Source organism: Gouania willdenowi, chromosome 6, assembly GCF_900634775.1.
Source record: "Gouania willdenowi chromosome 6, fGouWil2.1, whole genome shotgun sequence".
Taxonomy (NCBI): Eukaryota; Metazoa; Chordata; class Actinopteri; order Blenniiformes; family Gobiesocidae; genus Gouania; species Gouania willdenowi.
In genome coordinates, this window is record NC_041049.1 from 28,397,869 (window position 1) to 28,423,359 (window position 25,491).

Consider the following 25,491-nt stretch of genomic DNA (forward strand, 5'->3'; position numbering starts at 1 on the left):
TCCTTGAAGGCAGCATCGTAGTGAAAACTCGGTAACTTTACCCGCGCAGTGACGCGTATGTGTCGGTCTGAGGAGATCACGGGCCGCTCCGTCTGTAGCGTCTGTTCGTCCGTCTATCCGCCCGTCACCCGCCACACTGCGTCCGTAGCTCTGTCGGTCAGTTAAAGCCGTAAACAGAAAAACAGACGGAAAGACGGACACAGTTTCACAGGCCAAGCTGTGTGCACTTCAATGTCCTTCGGAAAGTGCAGGGACGACCTGGACTTCACTCTGCTGTTTGGAGAAGAAGGCAGACAAACAGCGGGTGCGTATATATTACATTATCATTCATTCATTCATCAATAATCATTAATCATCTTATATTTTTGCACATTTTCTTTTAGTTTTTGTGTTTTTCCTTTCATATGTAACTGTAATAAATACAATAAATCGACATTTGTAATTAATATTAATTCATAATTATTTTCACTGTTGTTACCACTGGTGTTGGCCCCTCAGGTTCCCTGTCTGATGTGAGGCCTCCTTCCTCTCTCCTCCCTCCTCTCCCTCCTGTGGCTGAGCAACAGGTCCATCCTTCACATCTCTCTGAGAACAATCAGGATGTGGCTTATTACCACGGAGCCTTCCACTGTCCCAGCATCCAGATCACCTCCATAGCTCCCAATAACCATGTGGAAGCAGGCGGGGCCTGGGGCGGCGTCTCTGACACCTTTGGGGGCAGAGACCAGCTCTACCTGCCCTTTGACCCCAGTTACAGAGACCCGGCGCTGTGCCCGAGCCCCTGCAGCAGCCTGTCCTCCCGCAGCTGGGTTTCAGACCTCTCCTCCTGTGAGTCCTCATCGCACGTTTACGACGACGTAGACGGGGATCTGCGAGATGCCGCCAGGCTAGCTCTGGGTCCGCCGCTGGTTTCCCCGCTCGGCTCACTGGGCTCACTGGGAGGAGGAGTGGCTGCGTTCGGAGTGGAACTATGGCAGCAGAAGTACCAGCATCCTTCACCACAGCAGTCGCCTAGTCACTCCCCTCGCACCAGCGTTACAGAAGAAAGCTGGCTGAGCCGACGGCCCACCTCCAGGTACGCCTTTAAAGATGTTTAACTCTGGAAACCTACTGTACAGACATATAAAGTATAGATCTGTTCCTGTCAGAGTAGAAAGACTAACAGTGGAAAGGGAGTCCAGGATGTTCTCACAGCCTCTATTTATACCTGTCGACGAGAAGCTGTGATGTCACCTTTAAAGCCAATAGGACATCTGTCATCTGTTGCCATAGTAACATACAACCATTGGTTGGTCAGCGTCAGGCTAGTCATGCAGTGACTTTTGATGATGTTTCTTCTCAGGCCGTCATCCAGACCAACATCCCCATGTGGGAAAAGGCGTCACTCCAGTGCGGATCCTTCCCTCCGTTCCAGCTCTCCTCACCTCACAATGAGCCCCATCCCGGCCTGTTCTCCACGAGGCTGCGTGGCGGATGACCCTGGACCAGCCCTGGTGTCTGCCTACCAGGACCTGGATGTTCCCTTAAAAACCAGGAGGACTTGGGGAGGCCAGCTGGGCTTCCTCAACGCTCCGACAGACGAGGGTTTGGAGACTTTTCTGAATGTTCCTGAAGAGGAAGAACAAGCTACTGCGGCTGAGCTTTTCCTTCAGGTTCCCTCTCACTTCAGCTGGAGCAAACCCAAGCCTGGGAACCCTCCTCTGTTCAGGTCAGCACATGCTCAACACTCCTCCTACACGTTTATAGATCAGGATATGTGACATCAGAGGATTTATGAGGAGGTAAAGGGTTTCTATCAAGCTTCTTATTGCCGACCACATGAAGGCTTAAAGTGGCAAAATTCACGTTTGTCAATATTCAACACTAAAGTAATATAATCAGTTGAGCTTAATCATCTCTCGTTGCATGGAAGCTTTTACGATAGAGATCAAAATTTTGAATCGCTAAACTCGAAACTTGCCAAACGAAGCTGAGCTTGGAGGAGAAGCTGGAAACTACATCAGTGACAAAAACCTCAGTGCAGCCGTTCATTGTTATGTGATGGAATTTCACACCGTTTTTAGTGATCAAATTCTTTTGGAACTTTATTTTTGGAGTTTTAAAGGAGCATAGGGCAGGATTTGTGAAAAAAATAAACATTGATTTTAAGTCTTTTAATGCTAATGGATGAAGAAGCGCTCACACACATTTCTCTCAATTAACTTGAATAGACTGTGTCATGCATTTTGTTCTGCTGTTCTGGGGCAGAGTTTCCCGCAAAGTTCTGCAGACGTGACGTCAAATGTTGCTGATGCGCGTTCTCGACAGCTTGAAGAGGCGTGCCACTGCCGGAAATGAAGAAGAAGAAGAAGAAGAAGAAGACGGATCTATTCCGACCTGACAGTTAAAACCTAATTTTTTCCTCACAGAAATTACATATTTACGTTTGTTTTAGTGGTAAACACCACTTTTATTAAAGGTGCAGTCTGCAACTCTTCTAAAAGTGACGTTTTGTCATATTTGCTAAAACTGTCACTATGTAAGGACAGTTTTAAATCAAACTAGTAGTTTGTGTTAAAAAAACAGACTCATTGAGCCCCTCCTGCTGCTCCTGCAGCCTTTGGCAGATTGCCAGAATGCACCGTGACCGAGCAAAAAGAACCAATCAGAGCCAGAATTGTGTTTGATGGACAGTTTGACAGATGTTGCTCACAATCCCCGCCCTTTTCCCGGGGCTGGAGCGCCATCTTTTTTACAGTGTATGGTCTGGTAGAGTAGAAGATGGAATTAGCGACTTTTCTGCTTGAAAGGTAATTACTGCTGCTTGATTTACATTATGTTTGTTTTGTAATTGTTACACTACAACTCCGTGGTGCATGTGTTGTTAGTGTGCGTGCAGAAGCCTCCGTATGGGTGTTGCTGCTGCTGAGGTGTGTGCACATAGAGAGAGAGAAGCGCTGCCGTGATATGCTTTTAACAGAGCATGTTATATTACTGTGATGTTGCTGTCAGACTAACGTTAGCTTGTTAGCTCCTCTGAGGGAGGGACTTTGGAATGTTTGGAGGCAGGGCAAGAGAGCAGCAGGGAGGGAGGGGGAGAGAGGGATCTGAAAGTTGCGGACTGCACCTTTAACAAACAGCTGGTAATGTCAACATCAGATCAGCGCACAGGTAACAAGCGAAAGTAAAGTAAAACAAACAGGGGCGCAGTGCAAGCAAGAGACCCAGCTGATCTATTTACACAATCCATGTATCAAAGACAAAGATAATCCATGTTCTTGTGCAGAAAATATATTGTTTAAAAGGTTGATGCCTTCATAATTGTCCTCTGTTCCATCCTCCTGCCTGCAGCGCTGATGCTGCTCTCACTTCAGCGCTGCAGCAGCAATGGAGGAACGCTGCATGCAAAAGACACTATGTGACCGAACCCAACCACCAGTTCTAAATGTCTGTCCGAACCCGACTCGTCCGGTGCCGTCGGGTCCCGTCAGGCTTCGGTCGGGTATCCATCCTCTAGTCACAGTATCAGCTGTACTGCGATGAAGAGTTCAAGCGGCGGCTTGGCTGACGGCTGCAGTTACCCTGATGGCTGTGGTGTCATTATGGAGTCTGATTTCTTGATCCTGCCCTTTGCTCCTTTAAGTTTCTAAAATAACCCATTCGTTGAAATTAGTCGATGCAGCAGCAGTCCATCGGATGAGAGAGAAATGGTCACCCAGCAGCTCATCAGTCCTCCACATATTATCATTACATGTAATTACTCTCACAGATGTGTCGATAGGTGTAGTGGCTTATAGTAAGAGTACTTCTGTGAATGCAGTCACACATAAATATGGCTTGGACACAGGAATTTTCACAACACCTACCTAGTACACTGGTACTCATAGACGTGTTGTAACAAATGATGTAACCTTACCCAACTAAAGTATCCTAACAAAAGCAGAAGTCTTTAAAAGCTTTTATATAAACTATCCTTATCATCTTCAGTATTTTTCTGTCTGCCTTCAACCTACAAACTAAGCTAAGCTGGTCTGACCAGAGTGTAGACTGTTTATGCTCTGACTCTGAACAATAGACCACAACTCACAGCTTTATTTTCTGCATTAACAGTTGACTGACTACTTCCTCATCTTTCAAATTGAGCTTATATCGATAGAACTAAATGGATCCTTCAAGTGGAATGTCAAACTGTAACTCATGCACAGATTCACTCACCTCTGAGCATGAAAGGTCATTTTTTTAGAAGTGTATTTCTCTAGAAATTAAACTCATGTGCTTTTTACATGAAGCTTTTGGTGGTGGAAGTGAAAATACCGATGTTTACATTCAAGATTACAGACAAACCGAGCATCATCGGGCACTTTTATTACTAAATATCAGAATGATTTTATCTTACAGAATAAGATAGTGTTAAAACATCATATGTCAAAAATCGTGTCTTATACACTTGAGTCATTAATTAGTCCTGCAGCACTATTTGCCATTGAACTATTATAGATAACATTATTTTCCAAATTTTGGATTAAAAGATGTGAAAGTAACACACACACACACACCTACCTGCCAACTTTGTTTCCTACTTAGTTGCAAAGTTATACATTTTTCATCAGTTACTTAGGTACTGTAGTTACTTAGCTGTTTTATTAGTTACTCATATATTTACATATTACTTGCTTGCTAGTAATAGGAGTAAAAAAGACCTTAAAATAAGTGTTTATATAATATAATCAATATGTTTATTAGATAACTAGAGTAGTTTGTGTTGTTCACCAGATGTTTAACTAAACTTCATGTACCATAATGAATTAATGACTGTTTGTTGAATCCAGGCCCTCGTCTCCCCCACCACTGGACTGGCCTCTTCCTAACCAGTATGACCAGTGTGAGCTGAAGCTGGAGGTGCAACCGAGGTCCTTCCACCGAGCGCATTATGAAACTGAAGGTAGTCGAGGATCCATCAAAGCTCTAACTGGAGGACATCCACTCATCAAAGTATGTCCTTCATTCACTAAACCTTTACTAAAATACACACAGACTTATGAAGATTAGCTCTGTTCTTGCCTTTTGTTTTAGACCTATAATTAATTAATTAATCCATCCATCGACTTGACTGCTCTATAAATTAGTTTTTTGTATGATTTCAACATTTTATAGTCAAAATTGCTGTATTTATGCATTCCCTGTTCAAATCCATTGGAAAAAGAGCGAGGGGAGGCACAGACCTATGGAATCAGAACAGTATCATAATGAATGAACTCTTGCAGGGTTTTTCACAAATGCACATGCTTTGTTCCACAGTTGTATTTCAGATTCACAAATGCACACGATCTGTTTCACAAATATATGTTTTATACAAACTTGTAATATAAATTCTGAAATGCACACGCTCTACTTCACAAATATTATTTTGAGGCATACATGTAATATGAATCCACAGATGATGCAAATTGCTGAATGTGCATTTACAAACTGCTTCTGTGCTGTGAAACCTCTGTGTATTTGTGAGAGAAATCTGTGTGGTGAATTGTGGGACTGCCCTGACGTCGCGGGTCAACTAACGTCACCATTGGCTGATAAAAGTGATTGACAGGTTCATCAGCCAATCATATGGCTTCTTACATTTTCTCCACACTTTTAAACCAATTGCAGAGCTACTGATATGTTCGCCTACGCAGTGTTCAAACAAGAGTGTGCCTCAAAATAATATTTGTGAAGTAGAGCGTGTGCATTTCAGAATTTATATTACAAGTTGCATAAATTATTTATTTGCGAAAAACAGATCGTGTGCATTTGTGAATCTGAAATACAACTGTTAAACAAAGCATGTGCATTTGTGAAAAACCCTGCAAGAGTTCATTCATCATGATACTGTTCTGATTCCATACAGACCATGAGGTGCTTCACCTGTGACGTCACTCAGTCGCTCTCACTAATGGAGCAGCCAGTGCTGTATGTGTGTGACATATTTATTTAGGCTGCATGAAACTGGTAAAGGGACAACAGTGGCATTTAGAATGTTAACATGCATACATATTACATACATACATACAGTACATATATAATAATTGTAAAAAAATATATTTCTAAAAAATAAAAATGGATATAAGAGGGGGAGGTGTGTAGTGGGTATTGGCAGCGTGCAGGGGTGTCAGTCCGGGGTATGGTTTTCAAAGAGTTAAAGCTGCAGTATGTAGAGTCCACCCTCCATTTCAAAACAGAAACTTAACTTCCCTTACCATTATCCTATCAGCAACTTTTTTTCTCACTACACTTGTCACATATGTTTGGACTTTATCTTGTGTTACTGGAGAGATTCCTGGTGTTTTAAAGACTCTGACATGAACGCACGTATCACTCTGTAGTAACTGCCCTGACAGCGGCTGCTGCCGTCAGCTCGTGCCCACCAGAAAGCTCACAGAGGCAACTGTGATCAAAGCTGCAGCTCAGGGCAGATTGGCAACAATCACTCCGCATCCAGACTGTAAAATTAATTGCGTCTGTTCACTCCACCTTGGATAAGGTTCTCTTAGGTTTACACATGATTTATCCCATCTGTTCTCACTCTCCCTCTGACACCAGTATGCGGGACAGACTACACAGTCACGGGGATCCACGAGGACGCAAAGCGGTCCGTTCCTCCCGAACACGTTTGTGCCTTTAGACTGTTGTTTCTCCACATCGGTCTGCCTTTTTCCTTCTGATTTTCTGTGTAACCGCTGTGCCTAATGCCGCGATGGACACTTCTGCCGGAACGTCCACTTTTCACTTTCCCTACTCTCAGATCGTGAATGTGCATAGACTTTTACTGAGCAGCTCATGCAGCCAAGGTAACGCCCAAAACAGCTCAAGGTCACTCTGTTTGTAGAAAAATCTCTGATTGACTGACATCCAGAGTCACACTCCTGGATTTCTAAACTTCATTTACAGGGCCAGGAGAAGGAGAAGAGATTCACTGTCCACTAAGAACACTTTGAATTACAGTATGCTCAAAGATGGGACTTCCGGTTGTGTGGGGGCAAAGATGGCTGTGTGAGAGCTTGGCTCTAGACTGGACTTCAGCTTATCCCCCCACATGACCCCCCAAAAGTTACTGTTGTTGCTCTTCGGGTGATTCTTTAGTTTTTATTTGTGACATACAACTGCATAGTAAAAATAAAAAAAAGATGGTTATGGATTTTTGACCGAATGACACCAAAAGATGTGTACATACTGCAGCTTTAAAGTAGTCCATAAAAAGTTTCCATTGACAAGCTAACTTAACAGTTACATTTTACTGAGAACCTTATCGTCAAAGGGTAAAGGGGCGGGGCTAATTCGTTTCAGTCGATCAAAAAAAAAAACATGTCAGTCAGTTATAAGTTGTAAGCTAACACAGTAACACTTTTAATACTATATCACATGTTTCTTGTAGTTTAGATTATTACAAATGTGGAAGCCAATGTTTAGGTGTCTCGACGATTATAATATAGTAACACTGCAGAAATTAATTATTGATACTATTATTATTTATTTTTTTCAATTTAACTTTTAATTTTTCTGTTTTTTTTATTTTTTATTTTTTATTTACTTATTTGTTTATTTTTTTCTTTCAGACCCACTAGTGTGTTTGTATGTATGCTGGAGTTGTCTTGGTACTGGAGTTGCAGACTTGATTTTGATATTAATTAATGGATTTTATGCTAATTTTGATATCATACTGACTTTTGATATTATTTCACAAGAAATAATGGTGCTTTTTTGTGTAATCACAATTTTATTTTTATTTTTTATTTTTTTATTAATTTTTTATTTATTTAATTTTTTTCTAGTGCTTCGGAATTTTTCGGAAACTAATATACAATATATATATACATATATAATATATATATATATTGTATATTAGTTTATATGTATATATTATTTTTTTTGCCAAGCCGTGTGTCTGGATTTTTAATGCTATTGACCGGTGTCTGATTTTCACTGTTTTTGATGGTTCTAATGTATGTAGGTATATAGTTATAAATACAGTAGGTAGATGTCTTTATAAGTATATGTACCAGTATATGTATGTGGGTATGTAGGTATGCATGTACATTATCTTCACTTTATTTACCTTTTTACTGTTGCAGCAGTAACAAAACTGAACTGAATGAGCAATAAAAATGTTTAAAAAAAAATCAATCAATCAATCAGTCTTTGATTATAAAAAGTGCTTTTCATACAAACAAATTTAGCTCAAAGGGCTTTTACATAGTTAAAAACACACCCACCCCATACAAACCCCATCCACCACACACAGACACACAAGTTAAAATAAGGACCTACAGAGGACCTTGGTAAGGAGACATCACTGAGGGCCACAAGACAAATCACAGCCCTTAGTGAGGTAGGCTCCATCTGAAACACTAGGATAGTAATCCTAAAACCTATGGAAATAACATAAAAGAACAATCCTAACACTATGAAAACAACATAAAAGATATAAATCCTAAAACTATAAAAACTAAATAAAAGATATAAATCCTAAAACTATAAAAACAACATAAAAGATATAAATCCTAAAACTATAAAAACAACATAAAAGATGTAAATCCTAAAACTATAAAAACAACAAAAAATAACAAAAACATGAGAGATAATCTTAAAATCAATCGTTTGTTCAAACTGTCTCTCTCTTTATAATATATAAACCTTCCTAAAAATCTGCAGATGAGTTGTGAATGACAGATGTGTGGTATCTCTCTGCAGCTCAGCGGCTACGCAGAGCAGCCAGTTCGCCTGCTGCTGTTCATTGGCACAGCGGACGAGCGAAACCTCCGCCCTCACTCCTTCTACCAGGTTCACAGAGTGACCGGGAAGACGGTGTCGACCGTGTGTCAGGAGAGAATTCTGGAATGTACCAAAGTGCTGGAGATCCTTCTGGTTCCTGAGAACAACATGTGTGCCAGGTACGAAACCAGGTGGTAGGAGCCTATCACAGCTCTGTAGTCACAGATACAGAACTACCACTCTGTCACTTTAAATGTTGAGAAAACTAAGGGCTGATTGATAAATAACAAGATTGTTGGTTGATGATCAGGATCAGGACCTTGTCACAGGGTGGAGACTCCTTAGAATAATCATACTTTGACAGTAATGGTGCTCATTTCCTCAGCATTGACTGTGCTGGGATTCTGAAGCTGCGGAATGCCGACATCGAGCTGAAGAAAGGAGAGACTGACGTTGGACGGAAGAACACGAGGGTGAAAGTTGTCTTCAGAGTGGCCGTTCCCCAGCCGGACGGACACATGCTGTGGCTGCAGACAGCCTCTGTTCCTGTGGAGTGCTGTGAGTTACACCAACCACCTATTATTAATAATAATAATAATAATGCATTGGATTTTATATAGTGCTTTATCATAGACACTCAAAGCGCTTTACAGAATGAAGGCATTATTCTTTCACTCCACACTTAAAGACGGTAAGCTACTTCCGGTTTGGCTGATGCAGTAGAGAGACGTAACAGGACCAAGCTCCCGGGCTAAAAGCTTTTTACACACAATAAAAACTCTAATAACTTGTTTTTAACGACGGGTAGTGTGTGACTGTAAGATAAAGATGCCCAAAACCCAGAAAAAGGACAGAGATACGCCGGAATTAAGAGAGAAAACACTCCACATTGACGGCGCTAACCACGCTGCGAAAGAAGCTACAGCTAGCGCTCCCACCGTCAACATGCTTGAGGCAGAAAGAGCTGGAGCAGGTAACTCCGACGGAAATGTGATTCGAGTTATCAAAGAACTGAAACTTGACCTAAAAAGAGATAACGACAACCTAGCAAAGAAAATTAACGACATGGGAGTGGAAATTAATGCCAAACTTGACGGAATGGCAGCTGAGCTCCAAAAACAAACCGAAAGGCTCGAAGAGGCAGAGACCCGCATCGAGCACGTAGAGCGGTGGGCAGCGGAGGCAACGGAGATGCTGTGCACCTGTTTGGAGCAACAAAAAGGGCTGCAGCAGAAAATCACTGACCTGGAGTCACGGTCCCGACGCAACAACATGAGGATCTTTGGCGTCCCGGAAGGAAAAGAAGGAAACTCCGTGACAGACTACGTGGATAAACTTTTGAGAACGGAGCTGTCACTAGCGGAGGACCTGGACCTGAAAATGCAGCGAGCACACCGCTCCTTGGCCCCTAAGCCCCGCGCTGACGCAGCCCCGAGGCCAATTATCATAAACTTCCAAGAATTCATGGTAAAGGAAATGATACTCAGAAGTGCTTGGAAGAAAGGAAAAATCCAGATAGATGACAAGATCATCTACTTCGACCATGACTATGCCACGGAAATATTAAAGAAACGCAAAGAATACGTCGGGATCAAGAAAGCTCTGAAAGAGAGAGGAATCCGCTTCCAAACACCATTCACAAACATTCGTATCCATTGGGATAGCGGAGTCGGAACATATGGCAGTGCACGGGAGGCGCAGCTGGAGATGGAGAGAAGGGGATTCATCATGGAAGCCCGCGCAGCGAACCGGGAGTCGGAGGGACGGAGAAACGGCTTAAGAAGCTGCTGGGCTGGCAGCAGGACGTGACACGACAACTGGACGGAGCGGCTGCTGGATTGAGGGCGAGAGAGAGGCTCCGGGACTATCAACATCGATGAAACAGGGAAGTGAAATCAATCTGCAAGTAATATCGACTGTGACAACGGACTGTTTACAGAAACATGGAATATTACAGAAGCAGTAATTTGAAACTTGTCCGAAATTAAAAGTTTGAATTTAAATTACAATCTATGTTGTTATATGTAACTAATTGGCAAAACGAAAGTAAATTGTAAAAGTTTAAACAAACTGTAACTCCAAACATATGGGGGTGCGGAAAAAATAAGATAAAAAAGGACAAATCTGAAAACTAAAACATTAACATAGCAGATGCCAAAGAATTTCTTTCTGCACTATATGGGGTTAACAGGCATGATTAAGATTGGGAACCTGGGAGACACGGTTCTGTAACATTAATAGAGATGCGTTGGACATTTAAGGTGGTAAAACCGAGTTTTCGGTCCATGCTTAACAAAGGGCCCTCTCAAGCTGGGAGACTATACCCTCGACCCACCAACGGGGTCATGTTTCTTGATGAGCAGAAGTCTCATCTTTTTTTGGAGGTCTTTTGTGTTTTTGAAGTTAAAATTTTTTTGTTGAATGTTTTTTTTAGTTTCTATGGGGAAAAGTTCCTGTGTTTAGTAAGTACATTTTTATGGGTTCAGGTGATGTAAAAATTTCCTCATTGAATGTGAACGGTCTAAGTAATCCAATTAAAAGAAGCAGAATGTTGTCAAAAATGAGAAGAGATAAAATACAAATTGTTTTTCTACAGGAGACGCATATGTCCAAACTCGAACACGATAAATTTAAAAAATTTGGTTACCAAAATACCTTTTCTAGCTCTTGCCATAACAACCGTAAACGGGGCGTGGCAATACTGATCGCTAATTCGGTTAATTTTGAGCTGATTTCGGAAAACAGAGATAAAGAGGGTAGATATACATTAATTAAAGGGAAGATCAATAACTCCTTGGTTACATTGGTAAATGTATATGCTCCACCAGAATGCAACAAATATTTCATAAGATACTTGTTTGATCTGATATTAACAAAAAGTGAAGGCATATTAATCTGTGGGGGGGACTGGAACACCATATTAAATCCTCAATTGGATACTACGAGTTCCAAAAAACAAAAAGTGGCAAGATCAAAATTGCTTAATATATTTGTAAAGGGGATGGGATTGTGTGATATTTGGAGAAACATGCATGAACAAGAAAGAGACTTTACACACTACTCAGCCACTTATCGAGTACATTCCAGGATTGACTTCTTCCTGATTAATCTCACAGACAGACACCGGGTGAAAGAATGCTCAATAGGAACAGCAGATATTTCTGACCACAATATAATATATTTAAAATTACATATAACAAATCAGCCTAAGAACACTTTATGGAGATTAAATCTTGGTATTCTGAACAGCGAAGATGTAATAAAGGAAATCCAAAAAGAAATTTCTGACTGTATGGAAAACAACATGAAAGGTAGCCCCAAACCTACCATAATGTGGGACACAGTTAAAGCAGTAATGAGAGGAAAACTTATTGCAAAAACTGTATTTTTAAAACGAAAAAAAAAGGAAAAATGTGATGAACTACAGACCACTCTAAGGGATAAAGAAAGACAACAGCAGGAGGGTCCTAATAAAGAACGAGACATACAGATAAGGGAAATTAAAAAACAAATTGAGGACATTCAGGATGAAGACATAGAAAAAAAACTGAGATATATAAAGCAAACCTTTTACGAATCAGGACCAAAGGCGACCAAGATCCTGGCAATACAACTTAGAGCAAAACACATACGGAACTCAATACATAAAATTAGAGAACCCGAAACTAAAAATGAACTATTTGATCCAGAAGAAATTAATGAAATATTCAGAAATTACTACAAATCTTTATATTCAGAGGGAAAACAAGTTGATGAAATGGAAATAAAGAAATATCTATCTGCTCTTGATCTCCCTTCATTGGGAACTTTGCAAAACAATAAATTATTAGCCCCTATAACACTAAAGGAAATACATAGAGCCATCACACATTTGAAAAATAACAAAACCCCCGGGAGTGATGGTTTTCCAAATGAGTGGTATAAAATCTTTAAGGAGACCCTTGCACCGGTTATGTTGAAATCCTTCAATTGGACACTAGATAAGGCAGAAATTCCACCATCTTGGAAAGAGGCTACCATCTCTGTTATTCCCAAGGAGGGTAAAAACAAGGAATACTGTGAATCTTACCGCCCAATATCAATGTTGAATGTTGACTATAAAATATTTACATCAATTTTATCAAAAAGAATAGAACACTTTCTACCTGATTTAATAGACGAAGACCAGGCAGGCTTTATTAAAGGGCGCCAAACTCAAGATAATATAAGACGAACTTTAAATGTAATAGAACATATTAACAAAGAGCAAATCAGTGCAGCAGTGATGAGTCTAGACGCTGAAAAAGCCTTCGATAAAGTGAGCTGGAAATTTTTAAGCAACGTACTAGAAAGAATGGGCTTCAACACCAAATTCAACAAGTGCATTCAGGCGCTGTATAGTGAACCAACTGCTAGAATTAAAATCAACGGACACCTTACAAATAATTTTAGACTGTATAGAGGTACTCGCCAGGGTTGTTGCTTAAGTCCTACTCTTTTCGCAATATTCATAGAGCCCCTGGCCCAGGCCATTAGACAACATAAAGATATAAATGGAATCAATTTAGCTAAAGAGGAACACAAAATTGGACTTTTTGCTGATGACGTAATTTTATACCTTCAAAACCCTAATGAGACACTCCCTAAAGTGATGGAAACGTTCAATGATTTCGGCTCTCTCTCAGGTTACTCTCTAAATATCTCTAAAACACAAATACTCTCAATCAACACGTCTATAAAGAAGGCGATAAGGAAAGAATACAGACTGAAAAAAGAAAAAAACGCAATTAAATATCTGGGAACTTGGATTACACAAGACATAAACAAACTTTATGAAACAAACTACACTAAAATAAATGACAAAATACAAAATGACTTATCACAATGGACGGCACTATCCTTAGATTTCAGCGCTAGAATTGAAACTATAAAAATGGTTACTGTTTCTTTTTTCAGCATTACCAATCAAGATACCAGAATCTCAATTTATAGCCTGGAATAAACAAATCTCAAAATTTATTTGGGCAAGAAAGAAACCAAGGGTTAAATTCACAACTTTACATCTGAACAAAGATAGAGGCGGACTGTCACTACCAAACCTGAAGGAGTATTATTTAGCTGCTCAGATGAGATATATTGTCTGCTGGTGTTCTCCAGATTATCAGGCCAAATGGAAACAAATTGAGTTAAACACGGGCCAATCCCAACCACAAACCCTGATAGGTGAGACAGAAATAAAATTAATGGGTGCTAATGGTATTGTAGAACACACACTAAAATTATGGAAAATGATAAGGAAAAAATATAACTTGGAAAATGACTCTAAACTACTAATCTGGCCTTCCCAAACACTTCGATTCACAACAGCAAAAATAGATGATACTTTTAATAAATGGAGCGATAAAGGGATAACTGCGTTATGCACAATGATGGAAGATAAAACACCTAAAACATTAAAATCATTTGACAAACTTAAAAAAGAATTTGATTTAGAAAATGGCGATTTCTATAGATATCTACAGATAAGACATTTTTTTGATACTGAAATCAGAAAAGAGCTTTCAGCAGGAAACGAATTAGTAGAAATCATAATACAAGCATACAAAGCCACTCCCTTTAAGATAGTCTCAAAACTGTATAAAAGCCTAAAACAAAATGGATCCAACACTTTTTATATAAAACAAAAGTGGGAAAGGGAGTTAAATATGACGATATCTGTGGATGAGTGGTACAGCATGTGCGATACGCAGCACACCTCCACCAGCTCAAGGAGATGGCGGGAATTCGGCTGGAAGAACTTGGTACGTTTCTTTATAACACCACAAATTTTAAAGAGAACACTGAAATGTGAACAGCTGTGCTGGAGGGGCTGTGGGCAGGCGGATGCTGACCACTCACACATCTTCTGGTTATGTCCAAAAATAAAAGCATTTTGGAGGGAAGTTATACAAGTAATGGGAGATGTACTGTGTTGTACTATACCTGTGGACCCTGTCGTTTACCTTGGCCTTGTACCGGCTGAAGTCATCTCCAAAAGTGATATCTATCTTTTTAAAATAATGACAATTGCAGCGAGAAAGAACATTACCAAAAACTGGATGAAAGTTGACCCACCAACAGTGACTCAATGGACAAATACACTGGAGGAAATATACGTAATGGAGAAATGGACTCATTATCTAAGAAACCAGTCGAGACATTTTGGGAAACGCTGGACAAAATGGATCGATTACAGGATAAAGGACTGAATCTTCACAAGGAGCACTACCCCCCTAATTTATTTATTTTCTTTTTCTTTAGTTATTTATTTAAAATTATTATTATTATTATTATTTTATTTATTTATTTATTTATTTTTCTTACTTGTTGTCCATGTAATATAAAATTGTAAATAAAAAGTATAAAAAAAAAAAAAAAAGACGGTAAGCTACTGTTGTAGCCACAGCTGCCCTGGAGCAGACTGATGGAAGTGAGGCTGCCATAGTGCACCATCGGCCCCTCTAACCACCACCAACACTCACTCACACACTACATTCATACACAAAATCATCAGCTAGACTAGTTACACCAACCCTCATACAATAAACAAACAAATCAGTATGACCAGTTTAGGGATGTCACGATTACCTGTTTTCACGAGTGATTGCGGCATTAAACTTTACTATTAGATTAATCCCAACGTTTCCTAAATACCACCAGGCTAAATATAAAACATGCCACGAAAGAGTTGCAGTGAAATCAGGCAATACACCTTTTCGCGGTGACATCATCATCCGGGACATTTGCTTTAGCAACGCCCTTTGCCATTTTAAGAGGGGTTTACATTTGCCTGACAACCGCTATTTACCGCGGACAACACAAAGGTTTTATTCAATATTGTACGAATATTTCAGCAGATTAGAGCCAAAGGCCAAGCACCAATACGAAGGGAAGTTACATCTGGTTGGTTTGGAATCATGTCCATACCGAGCACCTCAAGGTTCATGGAAAAATGACCCGACGACATGGCCAGAGCTCCAGTGGTCTGATATTTATGAGTAGCTCATTAACAGCCATGGCGTCTACACAATGGAGAAGATGAGGACTTAGAAAAGCTTGGATGCATATATTTTCTTTAAGGTAGGCTTATGTATGTGTTTTTGTGTCTATATATGTCATCATGATAATTGGCTTGTTATGCAAAGTGGCTATGCTAGGCTAGCGCCACTTATAATATAATAATAATAATAATAATACAGCCTAAACTAAAACATAAATGGCTATATATTTATTTAATATACTTACAATTAATATACAAATCAATGCATTGCATAATTACTGTTAATTTCATGTTGCTTGTCTTCAAGTTAGACATACTAGCCATAAACATTTCAGTCATTACTGAATAAATTACAATTTAAATGTGGGCTAATTCATAATCAATGTCATAAAATCAGTCAGGAAGAAATTAGATCCCCTAAATACACAACCTACCATTAACCAAATGTCTACTGCAAACAAACGACCACTTTGATTTTGAGCTCCATTTGTTCCATTTACGTTTGTTTGCCTCAGTGCTTGGACCCATAATTTCCATTTCTGGCCTTTTTCTGTCGGTATTCTGTAAAAGGCTATCTTTTCCTTCAGCCAGGTGTGGTTATGACAACCAAATACTACGCAGAATTTGGGCATTATACGATAAAAATCAGCCAGATTGCAAAATCTCCACCGTGATATCAGCGGTAGTAGCCGTTGTCAGGCAAATGTTTACCACTCTTAAAATGGCGGCGCATGTTGCTAAGTCAAGTGCTGACGTCACGCGAAAAGGTGTATACATCAAATATGTTTCAGCGACCCGACGTACAACAAAGAGGAAGTAACTGGGTTATGTCATGTCAATGTTTACCTAACAGCTAGAAAATTGTTAGCGTGTCATTTGCCATTGGCTCACGTGGTAGAGGCGTCGTCTTCTGTTTTAGGGGTTGAGGGTTCGATCCCAGAGCTATATCTGTCTGTGTCCAAGTGTCCTTGGGCAAATACTGAGCCCTAAGTTGCTCCCAATTAGGGCCTGGCGATATGGACCAAAACTCATCACAGTATTTTTTTCTCACAATGGCGATATACGATATAAATCTTGATAATTTTAATTCAAATGAAGTCTGGCCAAAAAGGCAATTCTGGATTAAATTTGGTGATGAAAAAACGCCACACAGGCATATTTATTAACAAACAGCTGGACAATATGTGCCACTTTAGGCTTTTTCTTCTATAAAGGACAGCATGTGCCACTGTGCAATGGCCTGTATAAGAAAGTCATGTACTCTTCTTTAGGCTCTCAGCCACTGAATATTTATCATTTTGCTTTCTCCCATCTGAACTGAGCAAAAAGAAGTAAAATCATTTTAAATTATTACTAGTTTATTTGTGGCATTGCAATTTAAAAACAAAATTACAGGACCAGATTTTAAATACATTCCCACTGAGCAATAATATTTGGTCGTATAAACACTTAAAATGTTTGCATATCATCACTTTTTCTTGTATATATTCAACTGGAATGTTTAAATGTATTTTCTCTTTACTTATTCACCTGCACCTTCAGGTCAAGCCTGGACGTACGGCAACGCAACAGCCAACTGGTGCAGAATTAGGATTAGTTTTCTGACAATAATTGTACCAAGAAACTCTGGAATCGTGACCTCCCTAGACCACTTACAACAATCCCAATACACTAAACCAAAGACAACAAAAAAACACACACAAAATACATCAAACACACAAAGGGCCAATACTACAACGCTAGATAATTATATCCTGGATTTATCTTCGTTAGCGGGCTTCACCTAACCAAACATTCTCAGTCAGACAGGAGCTACGAATGTGGATAACAACTCGCTAAGTTCAGCGTGTTGATTTCAGCCTGGTTACGTGTGCGCTATTGTGTCAGAGGTGGAGATTACAGCGTCAGACAGAAAAACTGTGGAGAGCTATTTATGTCGCAATTAAGGAATAATTCTTTAAAAATATGAAGATTTCAAATCCATAATTCAGACCAAAAACTACAATGTAGCTGCAGTAAAAGCAAGAAGGAAGGAATGCAGGAATTGATGAGTGTTTATGATTAAATGTGTGAGATCCAGTGTTGGGAACGTTACTTTAAAAAAGTAATTAGTTATAGTTACTCACTACTTGTTCCAAAAAGTAACTGCGTTAATAACTAAATTACTCTATAATAAAAGTAACTCATTACCAAGGAAAGTAACTATTTGTGTTACTGTTAAAAAAAAAAAAAGTTGCTCTATGTCAAAGAATTCACATTTTTTAGATGCATGTGTTGTTATTGTTAAATTTTAGTTGCTTACAGCGAATGTGGACAAAGTCTTCTCTCCTGGATATAATGAAAACTTCACATGCACGTTCTTGCCTTTGACCACAATTAATTTAGTGTTTGTATCGTCACCTTAAAAATGAGTGTGTGCGCGCGTGTGTGTGTCGCGTGTGTGTGTCGCGTGTGCGTCGCGTGTGCTGGTACGTCGCCTTAGCCAATCATAATCGCTCACCTTGTTTTTAACCCACCTCCTCACTACATTGAGTAAGAAGCCAGGGATGCTTTCGGATCACAGTTTATTTAATCAATACATGTAACGCACCGCATTTAACGTTCAGTAACGATACAACAGCGTTGTAACGGCGTAAAAAGTAATTCGTTAGATTACCCCGTTACTGAAAAACAAAGGTCGTTACATAATGCCGTTATTTTAAACGCCGTTATTCCAAACACTGGTGAGATCATAAATGGAGAATAAACAGACACTGATAAGTCTCACTTTTTTCTTATCTGTAGCTTTTGATGCTGCGTTCATACAGATCATCCTACATCATAAGGTGGAATATATTTATATTTTATATTATCTTTCAGGACTGAGGCTCCTTGCATCACCACAGAATACCTGAATGAATGAATTAATGTCTGAAAGTGCCCGATGCATGCAGGCTTTATCAGCTGACTGAAAAATCTTTATATTTCCTATAGGATGTCATCAGTAAATGACAGGATAAGTATTCTCTCTCCTGTCACATCAGATCCACACAGAGACGTGTTCACAATGACAGGTCGTTTTCTAAGAGAACTGATTGGTCAGGAGGCGGGACTATAGTACTTGCTCAGAACTGATCCAGAACAAAACCTGGTCCCAACCAGGTTAGGTGTTCAGCCCAAGTTACCATGGTGATTTATCTCAGCATTGGCCAGCTTCGTAGTCCAGCACACACTGACTAAGTTAGTGCAATATGAGGAAATCCAGCTTTGTAGTATATGCCCAAAATAACAACAACAAAAACAATGAAATGGACCAAATTACAGCAAAAACAACAAGTGACAACACAATTACAAAAAAATTTAAATAAACACACCATGAAAACAAGAAAAATGCATTAAATGACATCAAATGTACGTATTGTTCTTGTGTCAGCCCAGCGGTCGGGGCAAGAACTGCCTCATGTGGAGCGCTTCAGGCCCAGCAGTGCTTCCATGGATGGAGGAGAAGAGATGATCCTCACAGGATCCAACATGTCCGCTCAGTCCACGGTGATGTTCGTGGAGAAAGGGCCCGGTACGTTTTGTTCATGTTCTCAATACATGTCAACATCAGGCAGGGATTACCAGAAGTCACACTCAACAAAATCATTGTTTTTTTTTTGTCAAGGTCTTTTTATTGTTACTTTTTCAATTATACACACATATAAACAAAAACATTAACATCAATGATGTTTCAATTAAGAAGAGTGAAACATCCCCCTCCCCCACCCCATAGCTCCAGCTGAGCTATTCTCATGTTTTATAAACAATAACGGAAGATCAAACATGCTGAGAAAGGGTAAATTATAGAAAGTATATAAAATATACAAAATAAATATATGCATATGTACACAATACACACATATATGCCTACATAAACTAAAAACGAATTGAAAAAAAAAAAAATGAGTGAACAACAAAAAAAATGTTACCCAAAAAGTGGTGGGATCATCAGCTCTAATTTACAGTATCCTTAGCTTCCATTTTCTCTATGTAAGTTAGAAAAGGTTGCCAGATAGTATAAAATTTCTGGGCACTACCCCTTGTGGTGTATCGTATTTTCTCATATTTCAAGAAATGAACAATATCATTTAGCCATGATTGAAAACTCGGAGGATGTTTGTCCTTCCATTTAAACAATATCAGTCGGCGTGCCAAAAGAGAACCAAAAGCAACCATAGTTTTGGCCTGAGATGTAATTCAGGTGGTATGACCCCAAATATTGCCGCTATGGGTTTTAATGACGTTTTTATGACATCTGTAAATGTTGAAAATGTCAGTTTCCAAAACCCATCCTGTTTTGGGCAAACAAAATCATTGTTTGACTCACAGAACATCTGCACTAACAATAAAACGGATCAGTATTTTCCTTTTAAAATAATTACTTTTCTGTAAAAAATCTAAATTTTCTTCATGATATTCTTATTTTCCTTAAAGAATTGTTAACCAATCCTTATTTTTTTATTTCCATTTCTTTTGAACAAAATTTGTACTAACAAACCATAATAATCTTGGTGCGAAATCGGTAGTAACAACCACAATTTCCTTATTTTTTGTACAAAGGCCCTTTTTGACCTCATAAAATAATTATTCGTATGTAAAATACCAATATATCTATATATATATTTCCTGTAGAAAAACCCTGAACAACCATAATCAATAAACATTAGAAAAATCTGTATTTTCTTTATATGCTCATTAACCACCAAATACACCAAAACTTTATTTTTCCAAATTTTTTGGAGTAAGCATTACCGAACAATTAAACAACCTTTTTACCACAAAATTCCTGCTTTCTTTATAAAATCCTTACTAAATAAGATTCAAACTGTATGTGTTGACATGTATAGTGTATACATGTGTATTCTAGTGGCAACTAGAATACACATGTATACATGTACACTAGTGTATTCTAGTGGCAACTGGTGGCCTGGGGACCGCACAATGCCCTCGTTGTAATTTTGTGAGGCCCCCAAAGTAAATCTACGAAATGACTCCAAACAACATACACAATGACAGAAAAATACACAAAATGACTACAAAAACACACAAATAAAATAAAACTAGACAAGACCCGTATTAGCAAGGTGAATACGTATTTGGCAATTGAAAATATTGGCAAAAGTGACAACATCTTTGTTCTTTTTACTAATTAAATTGATAGTAATAAAGCAGGAAAAACAGAAGGCTGGCTTTGACCTTAAATATGACATTGATCAAAGGTCAACACATTGAAAGGAAATGTTGTTCAATGGTACCAGTGTCAGCACTGTATCTCAATTTGTGGCCATGTTATAGGGAAAAATTATTTTTCTGTTTTTTTTTTTGTGATGTCATGAACTTTGACTCCTACCAATTTTTTTACTGGTAGGTCGTACAGCTTCGGTGCAATTAGATCAAATATTCCACTTGAGATGAGCTTTTCATAAACGTAAGCATCAAACTATTTGTAGAGATATGGAAAATGTTGGTTTTTGACACTTGACGCAACATTGACCTTGACCTTGACATTTTGGCCCCAAAAAAGTTCGACTGCACATCCTTGACATTGCCCCTATGAGATGACGTGTCATTTACTCATTAGTGCTGCATTTAATAACCTAGGAGTTGCTGAAGAAACAAACAAATGACAACAAATACATGCAAAATGAGATAAAAAAAAATATCCTGAAACCTATTAAGAACAGACATTACACTGACATGACACACTGGCCCTTATTCTGACATGAATGTTGATAATGTAATCCTTGTATTAGACACTCATGTTGCGTGTGTGTGTGTGTGTGTGTGTGTGTGTCCTCAGACGGACGCTCTCTGTGGGAGGCAGAGGCTCGGGTCCTGCCTCAGAGGTGCAGCACAGTGAGTGTGAACACTGGAACACTTATATTGCATGGGCCTCAAACTGAGGTCCAGGGCCCACCTCTGGCCCTCCAAATTTGGCTTCAATATACTATATTTATTTATTAATTGATTGATTATACTTTATTAATCCCCGAGGGGGATTAATCATCATTTAATTACATTTTTGTTGGTATCAAATTGTAACGTCCACTGTCTTTGTTTTTGTGATGCATTTTGGAGTTTTGTACAAAATTCTTCAGCACAATATTGTGTTTGACTCTTCACCACAAAATGTATAGAAGCTTAGTAGAAATAATTCAAACAGTTTTATTGAACATTTCCATGTAGTTTTTAAACGCACATTTTTAACGAGTGTTTAGGAAAAACGTAGTGTCAAATTCTTAGTTTTACTATTAATACCATTTATAAACATGGTTCTTGTTTCTACTACGAGACTTGTTCGTTTTGTAAACACTGAGACCAAATTATAAAGGTCAGAGGGCACAGACCCAGTTTGAGACGTAGCCTGGTAATGTTAGTGACTGTCAGTGTAACCATGGCTGTTCTTCTCCCGTGTGTGTGTGTGTGTGTGTGTGTGAATGTGCGTGTGTGTATGTAGAGCAGCATTGTGTTGGAAATCCCCCCCTACAATAAAGCCACATCGCGGCCGGTCCAAGTCCAATTCTACGTCTCCAACGGGAAGAAACGTCGCAGTCTGGCACAGAGCTTCACCTTGGTGCCTGTAGTCAAACAGGAATGCTGGGAGCAGCACAGCATTAGTGATTCCCTTCCTCCTCAGAGCGCTCCCACTCCTCACCACAGCTCCTCTGTGCCTTATCAGACCCTCAGCACAGTCCCTCCTCAGAGCCAGACCTCATGGGACCTCTGTCCACCTTTGAACACCAGCACAGCCTTCTCAACATCTGCTGACTCACAGTTAGGACATACAATGAGCATCAAACAGGAGCCGGAAGAGAGGCTGAATCTGGGATCTTTGGGTTTACAGGAGATCACTCTGGATGATGGTAAGAAGCCGTACCAGTTACGATGACACAATCTTGATTAATCAGCATTAAATCATTAAATCAGCAGCTCAAGTACAATAGTGTTTTTCAAATATCTATCAATCTTAAAATATCCTACTGTATTATGGGTATTTTACCCTTTAAATAAATCATTATTGGATATGCATTCATTGGTTATTTCTCCCACCACTACTTGTTTAGTAGCCTGTCAAACATTGGATTATAAATCCCTCTCAGCATATTTACAAGACAAGTATAAACCAGTACAACCAATAATGTTTTATAATGTGCTGCTGGATTAATTAATCTACCTGTGGATAAAAACCTCAGTGTAATGCACAGTCTGTGGTGCGTGATCACATGACTGCGATGCGTTACATTTGCAGCGTATGACTCCATCAGCTGACTAATGTAGGTCAGTCCATCAGATGAAAATCTCTTTCCTATAGAACGTCATTGGTAAATGACCAGGTTAGCTATTCAGCATTGGTTACCATGGTGATTTAGCACGGTAAGAAGTTAACCAGCTTCATAGTACAGAAAACCCAGAGATGATGCTAAAGATACCTCGATATGAGAACATGTGAAGGACTTAGGCCCACCAGTGTGAGTGCACCCTCATATATCAATTATTTGTCCTGTAACATCATCTAGTGCAGAGGTTCTCAAACTTGGGGTCGCGAGACACTGGGATGGAGTCGCTAGATGCCTTCAAGAAATGAAGAATATTTTTTGGAACAATTTGAGCCCTTTTTTCTGCAACAACATCAAACTTGCCAAATTTTAACATATTTTCACATCACTTTTTCTTGCCATATTATTTCTCCTTTTAATGTATTTTTGCTATATTACTTTCATTTCTGCCACTTCTCCATCAAATTCCAATACCCTTTCTGCACATTTTTTCCACTTACAAGATATTATCGGCACTTATGAACCCTTCCCACCTAATGTTGTATATGTTGACCCATTATTGTCACTTCTAACCTCTTTTGTTAGTCACGATTTGTCATGGCCATTATTTGCCAGTTTAAACTAATTGCTCTTAACCAATTTCTGTGGGTTTTAAAATCCCATTTCACCACTTTTTTCCACCATTTTAAAACTTAAAAATTAACATTTTTAAGATGGTTATATATTATGGCCCAAATAATATTAAACTTCCTGGATAACAGTGGATATTATTTAGGTAAATAAATAAATGTGGTTATCTTAGATTCATAGAACAATGGACCATCATATTGCTGACTTTATGGATGGGCCCCTAAAAAGCTCTCCCCTTTATTCCCCCTTATACATGACCCTGTCTTCACATGACTGTTTATGTTTGTGTTCAACCACCTTCAGGTACAGTGGGGGTCCCCAGTCTCTGGATCCTTTATTTTGGGGGTCGTGGGCTGAAAAAGTTGAGAACCACTGCTCTAGTCTAGTGAGTAGGCCAGGCAGGAAGTCAGACAGCAAATACTTTTCACACAGCATTTAACAAAAACGACAAGCCTGTGTATGTGTAAATGTTGTAGTAATGGCTGATTCAGATTAAATGCCAATGATTGTTCTCTTTAGAAATGCCTGCTGTTAGCAGAAAGGGAAACCACACAGCTGGTGAAGTAGGATTATTCCACTGAAATCTATTAATCTAGTTAAAAGCTACAAGAACAGTGAACACCTCGTGTGTGTGTGTATGTGTGTGTACAGTGGAGTGGTTAAACTGCTGCTTTGTGCGTTAGTGTGGGGAGCTTTAGGTTTCACAGCAGAGTTAAGAATAGACTGAAAGTGGAGAGAAGCTTCTACAGCTGCCAGTAATAAAAGTCAATCATTTCAAAGCTCAGAGCTGGGAAAAGTAATCACATCCTTTACTTCAGTCAAAGTACAGATATACTTCAGTCTGTTTTGTGTCCTTTTATCACATACAGTGATAAGAAAGAGCTTTCAATCTGTCGATCCTTTCTGTGTCTGGGCCGAGTGAGGTTTTACCATTTTAAAATAATTGAAATGGAGGCATAAACTGACAGAAAAAAGGCCCAAAAATATGAATACCAATATTTTCATTGATAAGAAAGCCTAACAAGGTAACCAAGAGATGAGAAACATAATATTTTTTGTGTATTTTACAGCTGATTTAAGACATGGGTCAAAACTGACCCGTTTTCATGAGATGCTAATACAAGAGGAAGGTTACGTTTTAATTAGGGGTGTCCCTACAGATATTGGTTCGCTATCAGCCTGAAAACGAATATCGGATTCAAATTTCTGAGTTTTCATTTTAATTTTTTTGCAGTTCATTTTGTATTTTATTCAATTGTAGAATACTGTAGATATTATGCTGAAGGTTAAAATGTATGTAACCAATTGGTTAATAATAAATGGGTCAGTTTTTCTCATACCTACAACTTGTTCTGTTTCAGTAAAATCACTTGATCAAACCTTTTCTAACATTACAACACTACAAAATAAGTCTTTTTTTTAATTTAAAAAAAAGAAAAAAGTAATACTTGTATGTATGATTCATGCTGTAATCGTATCTGATCAATATCGGTATCGGCCGATATGCAAGGCTACAATATCGGAAATGAAAAAGTTTTATCCGGACATCCCTAGTTTTAAGGATCTGTAATTGTGATTAATTGAATTTAAACTTTAGTAATTGAGAACAGAATTGTAATTGATTTCAGGGAAAAAAATATTTGTAATTGGAAAAACATTTTGGTCACCCGTAATCATATTTGAGTTGTGAACATGGATAATCGAAGACGTAATTGTAATTTAAAAAATGTAATTGACCCCAACCCTGGTTACAACCCCTTGGTGTCTAACCATCTGTGTATTTGCATAAAAGGGTCAGTAACTCTTTGTTGCTTCTGT

The 25,491-nt window shown here is 38.9% G+C and overlaps 1 protein-coding gene across 1 annotated transcript in view; it reads left to right on the forward strand.

Annotated features, from left to right (window-relative positions):
- LOC114465834 (nuclear factor of activated T-cells, cytoplasmic 3-like) overlaps nt 1–25,491 on the forward strand; it is a 27,724-nt gene continuing 2,233 nt past the window's right edge. Inside the window, exons 1-9 of the mRNA XM_028451098.1 lie at nt 1–304; nt 499–1,075; nt 1,343–1,708; nt 4,809–4,971; nt 8,707–8,906; nt 9,113–9,285; nt 19,158–19,298; nt 21,567–21,622; nt 22,224–22,629. Of these exons, the coding sequence (XP_028306899.1) occupies nt 232–304; nt 499–1,075; nt 1,343–1,708; nt 4,809–4,971; nt 8,707–8,906; nt 9,113–9,285; nt 19,158–19,298; nt 21,567–21,622; nt 22,224–22,629 (2,155 nt within the window). The 5' untranslated portion in view covers nt 1–231. The remainder of the gene's footprint in view (nt 305–498; nt 1,076–1,342; nt 1,709–4,808; nt 4,972–8,706; nt 8,907–9,112; nt 9,286–19,157; nt 19,299–21,566; nt 21,623–22,223; nt 22,630–25,491) is intronic.